Genomic DNA, 17,106 nt, shown 5'->3' with positions numbered 1-17,106 from the left:
TATCTGCTTCTGATGCCCGTATTCCCCCCAACTGCTGCAAGTTGCAGAGAATAGCATTGCGCGACATAATACTGAGGGCTCGCTAACGAGACAAAATTATGACTGAATCGCGACGAGGGCCTACGGACGATAATCGCGATAATCACCGCAGATCGTAGTCACCTTCGTGCATCGCGTGTTAGTGCCGCGTAGAGGATTCGGTCAGTGCATTCGCGGAAACACCTGAATTTTCCAGTACCGTTAATTACTTAGCCAACACACCCCTGGCTCGCGTTCCTGGGGTACATACGGTAAACATTTTATCGGAAAACTGATATTCCCCAGAGCACAATCTTTTCTCATTTGCATTTACGCAATGACTAATTAAGCTTTTTAATAAAAACATTTTTGAGAGAGAAATTTATTCTGATAAATCTTTTTCTGTCGCGCTGCTTTGATTTATCTGCCTTCTGTTTTTTTTTTACTTTATTTTTATAGCCTTCGTTCTCTCTCGTTGCATATTTCATGCAACATGAAAAATAATCCATTGTAATATTTTCGAAGAGCGATACGAATTTGATAAAGTTACAGAGAAATCCTTTTTTTTGTGAAAAACTTTTGCAACTGGATAGCACGCGCAAATGCAAACAAATTCAATTAGGATTAAATTAATCAAATCATTTTGGCCAAAGCATGAAGACGTACGATTCTGCTGATTTTAGGGTCAATTTAACGCCGACGTCACCCATGCCACACATGATTCACGCATTTCGTTACGACGCGGTGGGTTACATTACACGTTATCCGCGATCTAAAAGTAGCATTCAGCCAGGGGGTTTCAAAGCGTGTGGTTTGTGTAGGAATCATTAGAGCGCCAGAAGAGCTCACGGTATACAGCAGCGAAGCCGGACAGTTTAATTCAATTTACCCGCTCCCGCACGCGCGGTCTTACTGCCTCATGTGAATTGCCTCTACCCTCCCCGGCGCGGCGTGAGGTTTGACGATGTTCGCGATCCCGAGCGATTGTCGTTTAATATTTACTCTACGCGTTCGCCGATTTTAACGCATTGTTGAATTATATCGATCTATCGATGCACCGATGGCTATCGCGCAACGGATTGTAATTAAATAAAATAAAATCTACCTCCCTTTTACACGTTCGCGAATATTATCCGATTACATAGCTGCCCCATACTCTTATCGCGCATCGTTTTATGAATATTTATCGTCAGGTCGACCTTTATTTTTGTCGGGCGATACATTGTCGCTGAAACCGATTGTTTACTGAAAATACGCAATTTGCAATTGATCCGGTTGATGTCTCCGATAAGCAGTACGATTTCTCGTATTTTTATTCGCTCCATTAGTTACGATTTTATTCAATTTGCATTCGAGATTCTCTCACGTCGCTATGCATTTAATAACCCATCATCTGTGAGCCAGTTTTCGCAATTAAAATTAAATCTTGTTAATTATACAAATTTACATTATCGACATGCGTTATCGCGATCTCATTTGGGAGAGAAGTAAATCGTTGGTGGTCAACATAAAAAACGCATTTTATGAAGAGATAAATATTACTTTTGAAATTTGTTTATACTTCACGAAGAATATGTAAAGCGGAAATCATGGAAAATTTGGATTTTTACTTCTTTCATAAAAATTTATCTAAATTAATTAGCGAAACTAATCTATTTTAATTTCTTCCTTTGTATATTTATATAAAAATTAAGATAAAAATCGCCTCGATCTAGGAAAGATATTAATATAGATAGGTAAGCAACTTTGGTGGATCACCATATTTTATAAATTCAATTTTACATGAAATACTACAAGCTTAAATGAATATTTATATATTTTAACCAAGAAAGTATTACTTTCATTACTTACAAGTTTCCTAGCATCGATAATATTTTCCTAATAATTCACAGAGCGCTATAAACTTGCAAACTCACTTTACGAAGAAATAATGCTGTTTCGCATTACCAGTCTCTATGGGCATATTAAATTCCGTTAATCTCTCGAGTTTCTTAAGGATTCCATGCACGATTTCCTCAGAGCAAACACATTATAATATTAATGTCCTCGAGCCCAGGAACCGAATTAATTCAAACCGGATACCGGTCAGCTACCGGAAATTCTACGAACGATAGAACGTGCCTCCAATGTCGGTAAATGACGGTGGCGTCGGATCGGCGCAATCGTTGTGGAAGCGCGCCTTCTGCTATTTATCGCCGATCGGCGAGATTTCCAGAACGTGGTCGAGTTCGAAATAGCGAATTTTGCCGAGGAGAATTTTAATCCTAAACTTAACACTGTACCTCGTAAGATAACTCTGATTCTCGTAGCCTAGACTCGTACTTTTTTCCATTTGCGGAATTAAGTGTTGTTAAAGTGTTCTCAAGATTTACGAAAATTATATTTACCGGGCCCCCGGGCCTTTTCCAATCTATTATTATGATCTCGTATCTTTGTCAATTCACTGAAAAAACGATAGTCTATGCTGGCATTTGCAAATTAGTTAAAATGGCGCATAATGTGCATGTGGAGTTCAAGCGGAAACGTAGCCGCGGCGGTATCATTTAGCGGAGCACGCACGTAAATTTCGTGCAGGTTGAAAAATTAATGAGGAGAACCGCGTTCTTCGTCGGTCGTTTCTACGAGTTTGAGACTTTATTACGTTGGATTTGTGGGAATAGTTCCTGCATATAAACCGTTCCTAGTGGATAATTTTTGGTACTCGCAAGCAATCGCAGGAGCAGTTTCTAAAATTTAACACGAAGTTAATTCCGTTATCAGGACTGATAAATTAGTCGACTAAATAGTCGATAAATTAGTCGACAAATTGCACTAGTTTCTCTCCACTCTCAGTGTCTGAATTTCTGAAATAATCGTGCATCTCTGAACAGTGATGCATTTTTTCATAAACATGATAGTTGCCTATTAAAAATATATATAATTTTTCATTAAATAATTATATCAATAATTATTTCGAAATAAATCGATATTCTATGCTGCTATAGGAAAAAATATTTAACGTTTTGAAAAATTATCTCACGCAGAATATTTTTACACTTTTTTCATAATTTCGAGAAATTCTATCAAACTCAAATTTATAAAACAATCTTTCGTTATTTATTCATTTTTTCTCAATCATCTTTTTGCCACAATTTTTATATTTAAATATTTTTATTTCAGGATCTCTTCGTGTGTCACCAGTACCCCTTCCTATTCTCTTCGAGGAGACACGACTAAAATGCCGTTTTGCGATAAAAGATGACCGATGAAATAATTTCGAAGTCCAATGTCGGCAGCAACATTCCTTTCGCCGACGAGGATGCGATCAACGTGGACGGCGGCGTCTCTCGTCTGGTCACTTCATGGATCACGTCGAAGGGGTTGACGAACGCCGAGGAGGACACGTGTTCGCGGAACGTGCAGAACTTCACGACCTTCCGGGCTTCCGGTTTACCGGCGATTGCGAGGCGGGACTTGCCGACGTCTGACGACGGCAAGATGCTCAATCATCGGCGGGAGTCGTCTCAGCAACGTTACGCGCGTCAGTCGTCCGCTCCGAGGACAGACCAAAGCGAAGAGATCGAAGGCATTTCGTCGCGCTTCGAGAATGCGGTGATAAAATACCAGAAGCCGAAGCCACGTCCCAAGCGACAGATCAGCAGAGAGCGCCAGCAACAGCAGCAACAGAGCAATTACTCGAGCAGCGACGAGAGCGTCGCGAGAAACAAGTCGAAGAGCACCAGCTCGATCGACACGCAGTCGGTGAACAATATTTTGGACGAGTACGAGGATCTGGACTATCGGAGATCGTCGGATCTCAGTGACGTCGGTAACATCAGCGTGACAAATTTCGAGGCGATAATGATGGATCAACAGAAACGGCAGCAGGTAAAGTCAAAGCAGATTAAGTCATTGTCCGGCGCAAAAATTCAGCCTAAATCTATTCCGACTAGGGAAAAGATTCAACCGGTGCTAAAGGTGAATCAGCAGACCCAAGTGAGACAGCGTTCGCGGGACAGACAGAGAGACTCTAACAAAGGACACCAGCAAGATACCTGTTGTGTTTCGCCGCCGGTTACAATGGACGAGATCGAGAGCGGTCGCTCGAAAATGCCTGAGATCTTGCTGCGCAAAGGAGAGGTCCAGAAAAGGGTAGACGAATGGTTAAATCAAGCGCACAGTCAGAACTTTCCGGTAACTCCACGTGAAAAACCCTTGACGAGGTCCAATAGCAGCGCCGAGCAGAAGAGCCAGCGAAAGTACCGTGGTCAGGATTCACGGTCTCGATCATCCATCGACGAGGCGAGGGACAGATTGAACGGAGGAACCTCGTCGAGTTACGACGATCTGACTCGTGTGAATCGCAGATTAGAGCGTAGCAGGCCGGAGAAGGTTAACGTCGGTGTGAACACTAGTAGAAGCACGTATAAAGAATACTTGGCGGTGAGAAGTAAACAGCAGGATTATGGCTTCAACGCTCAGTTGTGTGCCGCGTCATTAAGATCCGGAGATTCTAACCCGGCCTCCAGGATACCTCAGAGAGGACTTCTAGGTTCGAGCTTCAAGTCCAGACGTGTCGAAGCGGATCTTGAAGAGAAAACTACCGCCGCGAGTAGGATTATGAATTTGTCAAAGGCGATGAGCGAGTCTGATCACGGTAGGACGACGACCGTTAACAGCAATTCAAAGATGATCGAGGTGTCTACTGGTACGACGACGACGACGACGACGTCAATTATTTCCTGCAGAAGGCCGTCACTGAAGCGTTCTGGAAACGGCGTGGATGAAAACTGTGCGGCGGCGACGGCGACGGCGGCGCACTCGCTTGTTAAGGAGGAGATGGACCCGTCGTGCGAGCCAGGCCCCTCGAAGGGCCTATCGTTGCCCGGAGGCAGCCTTAGTGACCAAGGCGAGCCGATCTCACCAAATAAGGACGGAGAAAGTAGGCGGCCGGCTGCTACGGCGAGCGGGCCGACGCTGCGACCCGCCGCCGCCGATAAAACGGTTGAGGCGGCCTGTAAATCGACGGAAGTGTCGACAAGATGTGCCGCAAACTATTCTCGAGGTAGCTCGTCGAGGATCGCCTCGTCGGCGGAATCTGACCGCGTCGTCGCGATCGAATCGCCGCGACGCCGACTTCAGTTTTGCAGCGACATCCGAAGGGAGCTTAGATCAATCGATCAGTCACGACAGGAGCAACCGATTTATGGCTCGGCTGTTAGCGCTCGTGTGCGGGCTCTTCAAGGTCAGGTGGAGTCGCGCACTCCGAGATCCAGGTGTCACCAAGTCGCAGGGGCGTCGATGGAAGTCAGAAGGCCATCGGCCTTGCCGCGCAAGGATCTCGGTGTGTCTCCCTCGCGAGATGCTGGATCGCAGGATCGAACGAGGATGTCGATTGGCATACCTTCGTCGAGCTTCAAGCCAAACAATCGAGCTTACACCGCGATCAGTGATTCGCAGCAACAACCGAATGAGCAGAATGCCACAAGATCCAAGATTTCTGTCTGTGAAAATGTTCCGTCCGTTAGAGTTATGCGTTACGCCTCTCCCGATCACGTGGAAAAAATTTACGAACGTAGCTTGCAACCGCAGGTGATCCACACAGATAATCTCGAATCAATTCTTCGACCTTCCCTGCAAGCGTCGCCTTACGGTGAAAAGGTCGGTGTTTCTAAACTGGATCGAGAGTCAACTGTCAAGGAAACGTCGTCGACGTTCGAGGACGAGACGTTCGACAAGATTGGCAAGTCGCGACACGAGCATCTCGAGACTATCGAGGAGGACGATCGGAAGAGCGAAGGCTCGGTCTGCAGGTATCCGGAGATCGGGTTGAAACAGTGTCTGAAGGTGCAGAAGAGTTTGCCGAACGGCAGGTCGAAAGAATCGGCGGACAAGAGGAAAGACAATCCGATTTATGTTCAGTGGAATCAACAGCAGCAGGTTGTTCTTAATGAGCCCGCGAAAACTTTCGCCACTTTTCAATCGGCGTCCTCTTGTCAGAGTAACGTTAATCGAGTATCAGGTCTCGATCTCCGGAGATAAAAGAATCCCGAGGTAATGAAGAGATTAGACAAGATCCAGACGAGTCGACGACAATCCTCCAAGATCTCGTGGGTTACGAGGACGCGTCGCGAGAGGATCAGGACCAACTGATGATCCATTCGCGAGAGAACAGCAATTTGTCGACCGCTACAATTCCTGTGGATGAACTGGAGAGTCAGGCAGGCTCGAGATTGAAGACTGAGGAAGATCCTTCTCGAAATAAACTTCAGTTCGGTGAAAAGTTACAAGACCGCGTAGTTGAAGAGAACGCGGTAAAGAACGGCGACGAACGTGGTGCGGTGGTCAACGAAATTCTCGTTAAGAACCTGCAGTTCGAGCAGGATCTGCCGGAAAATCCGGTCGAGCAAACGAGATCGGATCACGTGACACAGCAGGTGAATTTTCACAATATTTTGTGCGACGATTACGAAAATGAGAAGTTGAAGAACAAGAAGATGTATATGACGAAGGAAGAAATGGAACACCGGAGGCTAATAGACATGTTGAAGAGAGGGAACTTCGAGACGCTGAAAACGGTGAGTGATACTTTATAATTTTTTATATTAAGCTAATAAATTACGAGTTTAATTATCTTCGTACAAAGAAAAAATATGAATATATAATACAAATTATGTGTGAGTAGTATAGTCTTTAATAAACCGTCAACAAAATAAATTGCTAAATTATACGATTAGTGAGTCATTTATCAATACATTATCAGCATCAATAATGAAGACAACATGCTGTAAATTAATAAATTTCCAGCCTTTAAGGAAATTTAATTATAATCAGATGTTCTATTAATATTCTTCTCCTTTCTTTAGTTCTGAAACATATTTTATTTAAATAGAAATGCCTACAAAATATTTAAAGAAATATAACATTGTATTAAACTATGCATTGTATAAAGCATAATTTTTAAAAGTATTTGTTGTCAACGCATGTATATATGTTGTATATATACATATATAATATAATACCATTTATTTAATACCTTAAAATGATTGATAGAATTTTAAAAGTTTATTACTTAATTAACAATATGATCTCTTATATCGTCGTGTAATCGACTTAAAAGAAATTAACTGCATCGTATGACTGACACTTAGGTATCTAAAGAGATTCACACATTAGTCGGAAAAAAGTGAGATTGTCCGCGATCGAAATTCGATCTCGATTTCGACAATCGGTGAATCGACATACGATGCACAGTTTGGTATCGTATCGATTGTTTTTGCCGCCACAAACTATCTCGTTTTAATCGCGATAAAACTTGCCGATAAGATCTGCCTGACAGTAACCCAATAATTACACATGCGCTGTTACACGATAGTCCGTGCGACGAATCCGCGGCTCTTTCGGTAATTACAAGCTTAACGAATAATCGATGTTGTTCGTTTCGTTCGGCTCTTTATTCCGATCTGGTAACAAATACACCAAATTGCCATTAACAAAAACCCCAATGTTGTTTACGTATCACCGCGTTGTCAATGAATGATCAATTATTTAACAATGCGAATTTTAACTTCCTGAATTGCGGCAACGCGAACGGAGTTAATCGAGTTAATTATGACATAATATAATGGAATAAATAGGAAATTATAATATCGTATAGAATCAAAACCAATAATCATTACAAAATTGTTGAAAACAACAATTGGTCGTTTATAGTCACAACGCTATTATATCTCTAAAAAAATTATTTCTAATTATTTCTAATTATCTTTAAGATTAATTGATCCTGAATATAATCATATGAGTGCATAAAAATAAAATATTAAACTAAATAATATACACTGAAAATTCTAAAAATAAATATTCTTTAGTATAATCAAATGACACTTGATTCCAATCTAATCTTATCGCATTAACGCGTTTCACAATTTATTTCAGCTCGTTTAATTATTCTCTTTATTCGTTGGCACTATTTATCGAAGTTATTATTCATTTATATGTATAAGCAGTTTATATAGAGATCAAAAGCAATTTTGTATCGCATTTTACATCAAGCTACGCATGTTTATGTAAGTTGTGCATAAAAAATGCATCGCTGATAAGGTTGAGTATACACATGCAAAGCATCGTCGGTGGAATAAACTGTAATTATATATGCCTCTTAGTAATGTATGTAGTTATCATAAAAGAGGGCTGTGATGTAATGTAATTATCAAGTTTCTGCGTTGTGGTCGCCGTAAACGTGATGTAATGGGGTTTGCGCGCGTGTCTCAGTATATCAAATTCTCCCGGAGGGAGTGATATTTCACTCCCGGCGGAATGTAGGGTGCAGAAGGATAATTCGCAGAATCTGACTTGAAATAGGGATACGCGAAAAGCACCGCTGATATTTCGCCATCGATAGCCGATATTTTGATATCGGTGGCACGTTATTTCATCGCGACGTCTGTTCGCTCGGTCGACGACACAAAAGACTATATTTCTACATCCGATTTCTCTTCATCCAAACTAGAATTCGCATCCTGTCACTCTCGCATCCCGTGATGGACTCGAGTCTCAATACACGACACAATAACTATGAGTAATGCGATAATAAATGTTTAATTAAGATACTGCTAAATATTATAAAGTAAATTATAAAGTAAAATACCGTTAAACATCGCTTTGTTACAAGATCTTGTTCAAAGCATTTGACGTGAAACGGTTTCCAAAAATTTGGTAAAATCTTCTTCTGGTTCCAGATGCAAAAGGTGACACGATACATTCCACAATTTTTCTGGGTACTGACGATTATTTGCTTTCCGATGTGTAGTAGCAACGCCGCAGTCTCTATATAAAAAAAAAAAAAAAAAACAATGCGGAATTATGTTATTGTGTAATATTCTGTATAAAAGTAAGTTTGTATGGTATGTAGTATATTCTTACGAATAATAAAGACCGCTCTCATTGGCCGCCTTTTCGTCCACAGAACAATATATTGTAGTTTGCGCTCCTTGTTCAACATTTTTAAAAAACCATCGTTCCAAAATAAAACAAAAATTTGGTAATACTGCATTATTGACACCCCATAATACTTCAGTCGGTATAATACCAGGATGTACAGAGTACACATTTATTCCGTGAATATTTGCCTCTGAAAATCAAAACTTGCTTAGCTTTTTATATATAACTATTTACAACTATATATATATTTACAACTATCCTCTGTAACTTTCTTCATAGCGTAATAAACCGTAAACAATTGATTAGTAATTGTTAAATATTAATAAGCCACCACTGAATAAATGTAACCTATTCTAACTGATAACGTCTTTTTAAAATACTTCTCAATCGATCAGCGAGTTCCTTAGTGAACAGAATGTTTGCTAGTTTGCTTCGTGCGTAACTTTTAAACGGTGTATAAGATCTCTCCAGATTAATGTCATCGAAATCTATGTCAGTACCTATAATAGAATGATTTTGTATATAGTTGTACTTCAAATAAAAACAGAGTGTGTACAAAAGACATTTTAGTTTATTTCTAAAGTCACCATAATCACTTTACATACAAATATGTGCAATTGATGAAACATTGACTATTCTGCAGCTGGCAGAAGACGATTGCATTTTTGGTAGTAACAGAAGTGTCAAAAGAAAATGGCCAAGATGGTTGACTTGTAGTGTCGTCTCATTTCCGTCTTCCGTCTTCTCGTATGAAGACGCAGCCATACCGGCATTATTTATGAGTATGTGAATAGCTGCTTCGTTTGTCAGCAAGTTCTTAGCACAATCTCTCACGCTCTTAAAACTGCGCAGATCCAGAAAATAAATCGCAAGCTCACCTACGTTATTTTTATATTCATCCTTTGTCACCCTAAAAGTAACCATTGATTTACAGACTATACATCGTCATTTGCTCCATCATGAAAAAATTTAATTAAGATAAATATAGTTTGATAAAGACAAAAAAAACAAATAAATTAAAGCAAATAGTAATTAATTTAATTACTTCTTACGATACAAATTTATATATTTACCGTGAAGGTGGATTGTTCTTTATATCCTCAACTGCTTTATTTGTCTTCTCCATATTTCTGCAAGCCAGAATTACTCTAGCGCCTAAATGCACACGTTATTTGTACAAATGTGTTTAGAGTATACTTTTTAATTATAGAGTCGTAAAATTTTATGGATTTTTAAATGAAGCAAAGATAATCGAAAAAAAAACAAATATTCTAGTAAAGAAATGAATATTGTGTTCTCATAAAGTATCTTTATATGGTTGTATAACAATGATACATAGCACTGTCACCTCTTAATGAATAACAAATTTATATTTCATTAATGCTATGTAATATCTATTTAAATTTCACAAGGTTTAGGATAACTTAAATTATTATTTCAGTATATATAAAATCACCTCTCGCGTATAAATCTCTGGCAGTTTCCTTGCCGATACCACTACTTGCTCCCGTTATCACAACAGTTTTGCCGTCAAGACGTGCTTTGCTCGTACACATTTTATTGAAGAACCACATTTTATGGTTTATCTTTATCCACGACGTCACCAATATGTGACTGACTATTTCTTGGAATTCACTCACTATCGCTTTCACTGTTCAATTTTGCAATGTGCTTGACGAATGTGATTGCTCGTCGAATATCCACACACTTGTGGCTTCGTGTGATCTTATACAAGTTCCTTATATAAGTGTTCTTGTATGAATTGCATAAATTGCAACTGCAAATAATTAACTAATTTGCAAATCAAATCTGTGTAGGTCTTAGCGTATAAAGAACTAGTTTGTTTTTTCAGATACACGCGCATGAGCCGCACCACGCAAACGTTCAATGGTCTGACATGGAGTTTTAAATACTCAAAAGATTAATACGAAGATTAAACGAAAAATATTTTAGGATGCTTCTTTATCCACGACGTTACCAATATGCGATTAATTACTTCTGTTGAAATTTATTCACTATCGATTTCACTGACATGCTCTTGTATTAAGTAATTATTATAAATATCCACACACTTGTGGCTTCGTGTGTTTTTATATAATAATAGTTCTTCTTTATCCACAACTTCACCAATATGTGACTGACTATTTCTATTGGAATTCGCTCACTATCGCTTTCATTATTGAATATGCTATTCAATTTTGCTATTCAACTTTACTATGTAATGCTTGCTCGTCGAATATCCACACGCTTATAAATATCTTGCAGCATAGTCGTGTTCTTATATAAATTGCACAAGGCTAAAGTCATTACTGCACAAGTTCAAAGGATGATACTTGTAGTCGATTCTTATTTTAAGACCGTCTTACATAATGTTTTAAGGTGCTAATACTCTGATTGGCGAGCTGATTGGTTTATGACACCTTAAGATTGTACTTGAGACGGTCTCAAATATAAGAACCGACTACGAATACCAGCCAAAGTCTAACTGCAAGTAATCATCTAATTTGTGCAATTAAAATCTGCGCAGATTTTAGCGTATAAAAGGAGAATTACTTTATTTTTTCAGATACATGCACCGCACAAACGTTCAATCATCTGACATATGAAGTGTTTTGCATACTCAAAAGATTAATCTTAGCTACTTTTATTTTTTCACTTATATATGTAGTATTGTTGCGCCCGTGCTGAGACACCCGTTGAACTTCGCTCACGAGAAGCCTGAACTGAGTAGCTTCAAGCCGAAGCGCGTCCCTTGACAACGGGACACATATGAATGTATTGATTTATCTCGCGTATAAATCTCTGGAAGTTTCCTTGCCGATACCACTACTTGCTCCCGTTATCACAACAGTTTTGCCGTCAAGACGTGCTTTGCTCGTACATATTTTATTGAAGAACCACATTTTATGGTTTATCTTTATCCACGACGTCACCAATATGCGATTAATTACTTCTGTTGAAATTTATTCACTATCGATTATAGCAATTAGCTAATATTGACTGGTAAACACTTTTAAAAATTTCGGCAGTAATTCGCTTAAGAATAAAGAAATCTTTTCAAACCGAATAAATCACATTTACTTCGCCAATCAAATAATAAACAGCAATGGAAATATTAATCGACTCTACTAGCAATTATAATCGTCAAGACAATACGACCATGATTTGGTTCGATTATCATCACGACACTCTTTTAACCAAGGATTTGGTCCTTATAAATTGATGTAATCTTTAATACTTACACATAAGCATCTAATTTAAATAATTAAATTTATTGCGAAAAACATTACATACCTCAGCGGTCAGCCAAGGTGAGGTAATATTCCTGGCCGAGGTAATATTTTTCGCAACAAATTTAATTATTTAAATGAGATGCTTATATATAAGTATCAAAGATTCCATCAATTTAGGACTAAATCCTTGGTTAAAAGAGTGTTTTGACGATAATCGAACCAAATCATGGTCGTATTATCTTGACAATTATAATTGCCAGTAGAGTCGATTAAAATCTTTTTAAACCAACTGACGTGAAACAGTTTTCAAAAATGTGGAAAAATCTTCTTCTGGTTCCAGATGCAAAAGACGACAGGATACATTCCACAATTTTTCAGCACACTGATGATTGTTTGCTTTCCGATATGTAGTGGTAACGTCGCAGTTTCTATATAAAAAAGATTAAAAAATAATAAGGAATAGTATGCGGAGTATAAAAATTCTATTATAAGGAATATAAAAATAATTTCGAATAGTACATAATATGTTCTTACGAATAATAAAGTCCAGTCTCGTTGGCTACTTCTTCAGCAACTGAACAATATATTGTTGTTTGTGCACCTTGTACTACAGTTTTACAAAATAATCGCGTATAGGTTTTGAAACAAAAACTTGCACCTCGAAATAATGTACGACTACTATGCCGTGATATTTCGGTCGGAATCATACCAGGATGTAAAGAGTATATGTTTATCCCGTGAATATTTGCTTCTGAAAATCGAAATCTTTGTGTAAAACTCTATCTTCAGCGTATTTTATCTTTATTATAATATAAAAAATCAATAACAATCGGTCAATAATCGATTGGTAATTGTTAAGTATTATTTAGCAGGTACTACTAAATAAATGTAATCTATCTCAATCCATAATGTTACCTTCTTTGGCATACCTTTCAATCGACGAGCAAGTTCCTTGGTGAACAGAATGTTCGCTAATTTACTTTGTGCATAACTTTTAAGTGATGCATAAGATTTTTCCATATTAATATCATCGAAATCTATATCAGCCACTATAGAAAGATTTTGTTAGAGTTGTACTTCAAACAAAAGCCGGGTGTGCACAAAAGACGTTTTAGTTTATTTCTAAAGTCACCATAATCGCTTTACATACAAATATGTGCAGATGATGAGACATTGACTATTCTGCAGCTGGCAGAAGACGATTGCATTTTTGGCAGTAACAGAAGTGTCAAAATAAAATGGCCAAGATGGTTAACTTGTAGTGTCGTCTCATTTCCATCCTCTGTCTTTTCGTATGGAGACGCAGCCACACCGGCATTATTTATGAGTATATGAATGGCTGCTTCGTTTGTTAGCAAGTTCTTAGCGCAATCTCTCACGCTCTTAAAACTACGTAGATCCAGAAAATAAATCGTAAGCTCGCCTGCGTCATTTTTATAATCATCCTTTGTCATCCTAAAAGTAGCCAGCCATTGATTTACATATCACATCGTCATTTTCTACAACATGCGAAATAGTTTAATTAACCCTCAATTGCCCTCGTATGAGACGAAATATGAACGCTGAGTTCATATTTTATTTTTTTAACAGCATAGATGTGGCATAAAAGTTGACTCTGAAACTTTCTGACTTTTTACTTACAACCTTCTAGATTTTATTTGTGCGGTTGTTTTCCAAAATTTCGTTACGATAATTTTTAGATTAGACTTTGAAAGTGTTAACACGCGATATATCTGATTGTGAGCGTAGCGCTCATGGCGAGAGAAAATACGTACAGTCGACGTATTGCCAAACCTAAGCTTTACTGTGGCAGATCGATTTTGTATTGGTCGATTGGTCGATAGACTGAGCATTCCCATTGGAGAGCTTCAGGCAAGATTTGAAGGACAGAAAATATGCTTGCGGAGACGCTTTCCTTTTCTAATTGTGACAATTATATACGTCTATGTAGAAAACTGTGTTGACCTAACAAAGAAAAAACTATGTGGCAACGCCGCACTAATGTGTGCATTAACGATGATATACATACAGGCGCAGCGTGGCGCTCATACGAGAACACAAAAGTTCGTTTGCTGAACGAGGGCAATAAAGAGTTAATATAAATATAGTTTCATAAAAATAGAGAAATAATGAATCAAAGCAAATAGTAATTAATTTAATTGTTTCTTATGATACAAGTTTATTATTTATTATATATTTACCATGAAGGTGGATTGCTCTTTATATCTTCAACAGCTTTATTTGTCTTTTCCATATTTCTACAAGCCAGAATTACTCTAGCGCCTAAATGCACATGTTATTAATATAAATGTGTTTGAGAGAATATTTTTTATTTATCGAGTTGTAAAAAAGCTTTTTATAGAATTCTCTAAATGACGCAAAGATAACCGAAAGAGCCTTTCTCTTCTACAATATTGTCATATGATTATATAAGAATGACATATGGCACATCGTCTTTTGATGAATAATAAATTTATATATCATTAATGATATGTAATATATACTAAAATTTCAAAGGTTAGGGTAACTTAAATTAGCATTTCAGTAAAATTACCTCTCGCGTATAAGTCTCTGGCAGTCTCCTTGCCGATACCACTACTTGCTCCAGTTATCACAACAGTTTTGCCGTCAAGACGTGCTTCACTCGTACACATTTTATTGAAAAACCGCATTTAGGATGCTTCTTTATCAACAACGTTACTAATATGCGTTTAACTACTTCTATTGAAATTTATTCACTATCGATTTGACTGTACATGCTCTGTTCGATCTTGTAACGTGTTTGACGTTCGTCGTGTATTTACACGCTCACGCGCGCGTCTTCGTGTTCTTATATAGACTGCACAAGTTTAGCAGCAGGTAATTATTAAATCTACACAGATCTTAATGTACGGAAGTAGAACTACTTTCTCTTTTCAGATAGGGTAACTCGGGGGAATATGCCACACTTAACAAAAATTTGATTTTTTTCTATTTTACTTTCTCTTTGAAGTATATATTTGCCTACTGGTCTCCTTTTTTCTTCTTTTATCTGTCATTTGTACATGATTTTAGTAAAATATTTTGATTGCTTACTATTAAAAAGAAAGAAAGCGCAATCTTCTCACGCTCTTAAAACTACGTAGATCCAGAAAATAAATCGCAAGCTCACCTACGTTATTTTTATATTCATCCTTTGTCATCCTAAAAGTAACCATTGATTTACAGACATCGTCATTTTCTCTAACATGTAAAAATGTAATTAAGATAAAGTTAATATACAGAATAGAGGACCAACCTCCGATTACCTTGATTTTGACATATATTGTCAAAGACATAACCCTGAGTAACTTCTTCTTATAACTTAATCGTCGCTCATTGCTTATTTAAAAGTTATGAAACTACAAAGTAGTTACTAATAGTAGTAATGTCCTTCACACGGTGGGTCCCCTATTCGGTATACTCAAGTGTATATATTTACCATAAAGGTAGATTGTCTTTATATCTGCAACAGCTTCATTTGTCTTTTCCATATTTCTACAAGCCAGAATTACTCTAGCGCCTATAAATGCTTTTAAGAGTATATTTTTTATTTATGTTGTAAAAAAACTTTTTATAGAATTCTAAATAACGCAAAGAGATAACCGAAAAAGCCTTTCTCTCATACAATATTGTCATATGATTATATAATTATATAACACTTGGCACTTCGTCTTTAGATGAACAATAAATTTATATTTCATTAATGATATGTAATATATACTAAAATTTCAAAGGTTAGGGTAACTTAAATTAGCATTTTAGTAAAATTACCTCTCGCGTATATGTCTCTGGCAGTCTCCTTGCCGATACCACTACCTGCTCCCGTTATCACAACAGTTTTGCCGTCAAGACGTGCTTCACTCGTACACATTTTATTGAAAAACCATAAGTATACATCCATATTAGGATGCTTCTTTATCCACGACGTTACCAATATGCGATTAATTACTTCTGTTGAAATTTATTCACTATCGATTTCAGTGAACATGCTCTGTTCGATTTTGCAACGCGTTTGACGTTCGACGAATATGCACACGCTGTCTTCTTATTATATAGACTGCACAAGGTTAGCAGCAGGTAATTATCCAACGTATGCATCTGCGCAGACAAAATCTGCGCAGATCTTGGTACCATAAGGACAATTACTTTCTCTTTTCAGTTACACGCACGACACGCATGCACCGCGCAAACGTTCAACGATCTGACATAAAGTTTTACATACTCAAAAGAATAATATTAACTTCTTAGCAGCTTTTATTTTTTTCATTTATATAAATAGTATAATATGTAATGTAATAATAAAGAATATGTAGCATAATAATTATTTATAGTTAATACTGATTAGTAAATTGATTAGCAAAAGAAAATTTTCTAATTGATATCTATAGCTGAAAGTAAATTATATGTATAACAGTGAATAATAGTCTGATTTGCACAATAAAGTCTTATCTGTAAATCAAGAGATATTTAATTGTTGAAAAAATTTCTCTTATTATGTAAGTTATAAATTAGCGATATTTAGATATCATATGTATAGTTGTCGAGAAATTTTTATAAAAATAGTAAAACGCCAGTCTTCTGGCGTAGAGAATGTCACTGTACATTCTTTATTCCTGGGACACCTTGTTTATGCCTTTTAGAGTTGATGGTACATTATATTTTTTATCAAAAGCGAAGCTTATTAAGCTGATACGATGATTTATTCATTCCGTATTATCGATGCGAATGAATGGGATGTGACAAAAAATCGCATACACGACATATATGTATATACATACGCATACACGATATAATTTATACATCACATCTACATAACAGGCTTCACTTTTAACAAAACTAAAAAACTTCATTCTTTTAAAAAAGGCATATAAAAAAGCAATCAGGGTATCGGCAAAGGAACAACAATGATATTTAA

General features: G+C 37.4%; 2 protein-coding genes and 1 pseudogene across 5 annotated transcripts; 1 reads left to right on the top strand and 2 right to left on the bottom strand.

The window, feature by feature from the left end:
* The first annotated feature begins 3,189 nt into the window (after positions 1 to 3,189).
* On the top strand, positions 3,190 to 6,593 carry LOC139786167 (uncharacterized; annotated as a pseudogene).
* A 447-nt stretch (positions 6,594 to 7,040) lies between these two features.
* On the bottom strand, positions 7,041 to 11,264 carry LOC139786169 (retinol dehydrogenase 12-like). 3 transcript variants are annotated; one of them, XM_071725318.1, is made up of 7 exons: positions 10,394 to 11,264; positions 10,011 to 10,092; positions 9,543 to 9,847; positions 9,318 to 9,437; positions 8,920 to 9,127; positions 8,645 to 8,823; positions 7,041 to 8,569 (listed from the first exon to the last, which is right to left on the bottom strand). In XM_071725318.1, the coding sequence occupies exons 1-6, from the start codon at positions 10,509 to 10,511 to the stop codon at positions 8,676 to 8,678; spliced, it is 981 nt and encodes a 326-aa protein (XP_071581419.1). In that variant the 5' UTR covers positions 10,512 to 11,264; the 3' UTR covers positions 7,041 to 8,569; positions 8,645 to 8,675. The 3 variants fall into 3 exon arrangements, with proteins under 3 accessions (XP_071581419.1, XP_071581418.1, XP_071581417.1); XM_071725317.1 differs by having other exon boundaries at positions 7,041 to 8,823; positions 10,394 to 10,714; positions 11,010 to 11,262; XM_071725316.1 differs by having other exon boundaries at positions 7,041 to 8,823; positions 10,394 to 11,262.
* Positions 11,265 to 11,873: 609 nt separating this feature from the next.
* Positions 11,874 to 15,359, bottom strand: LOC139786168 (retinol dehydrogenase 12-like). 2 transcript variants are annotated; one of them, XM_071725315.1, is made up of 7 exons: positions 15,322 to 15,359; positions 14,725 to 15,201; positions 14,372 to 14,453; positions 13,321 to 13,625; positions 13,100 to 13,219; positions 12,705 to 12,921; positions 11,874 to 12,598 (listed from the first exon to the last, which is right to left on the bottom strand). In XM_071725315.1, the coding sequence occupies exons 2-7, from the start codon at positions 14,840 to 14,842 to the stop codon at positions 12,451 to 12,453; spliced, it is 990 nt and encodes a 329-aa protein (XP_071581416.1). In that variant the 5' UTR covers positions 14,843 to 15,201; positions 15,322 to 15,359; the 3' UTR covers positions 11,874 to 12,450. The 2 variants fall into 2 exon arrangements, with proteins under 2 accessions (XP_071581416.1, XP_071581415.1); XM_071725314.1 differs by having other exon boundaries at positions 14,725 to 15,353.
* Between the last annotated feature and the right edge of the window lie 1,747 nt (positions 15,360 to 17,106).

This window comes from Temnothorax nylanderi, unplaced genomic scaffold (genome assembly GCF_030848795.1).
Source record: "Temnothorax nylanderi isolate EJ_2023f unplaced genomic scaffold, tnyl_v1.0 TNYL_tig0972_pilon, whole genome shotgun sequence".
NCBI classification, from domain to species: Eukaryota; Metazoa; Arthropoda; class Insecta; order Hymenoptera; family Formicidae; genus Temnothorax; species Temnothorax nylanderi.
Note: the sequence above shows the minus strand (reverse complement) of the source record. Positions and strands in the feature narration are given on the sequence as shown.

Excerpts from the sequence above, each read along its gene's own strand:
- LOC139786169 (XM_071725318.1), bottom strand. The coding sequence starts at position 10,511 with ATGTGGTTCTTCAATAAAATGTGTACGAGCAAAGCACGTCTTGACGGC. Across the intron at positions 10,093-10,393 it reads CAGAGATTTATACGCGAGAG|GCGCTAGAGTAATTCTGGCT; the intron begins GTGATTTTATAT and ends GTGTGCATTTAG. Across the intron at positions 8,824-8,919 it reads GAGAGCGGTCTTTATTATTC|AGACTGCGGCGTTGCTACTA; the intron begins GTAAGAATATAC and ends TTTTTTATATAG.
- LOC139786168 (XM_071725315.1), bottom strand. The coding sequence starts at position 14,842 with ATGCGGTTTTTCAATAAAATGTGTACGAGTGAAGCACGTCTTGACGGC. Across the intron at positions 13,626-14,371 it reads AAGAGCAATCCACCTTCATG|GATGACAAAGGATGATTATA; the intron begins GTAAATATATAA and ends GGCTACTTTTAG. Across the intron at positions 13,220-13,320 it reads CTCATCATCTGCACATATTT|TGGCTGATATAGATTTCGAT; the intron begins GTATGTAAAGCG and ends ATCTTTCTATAG.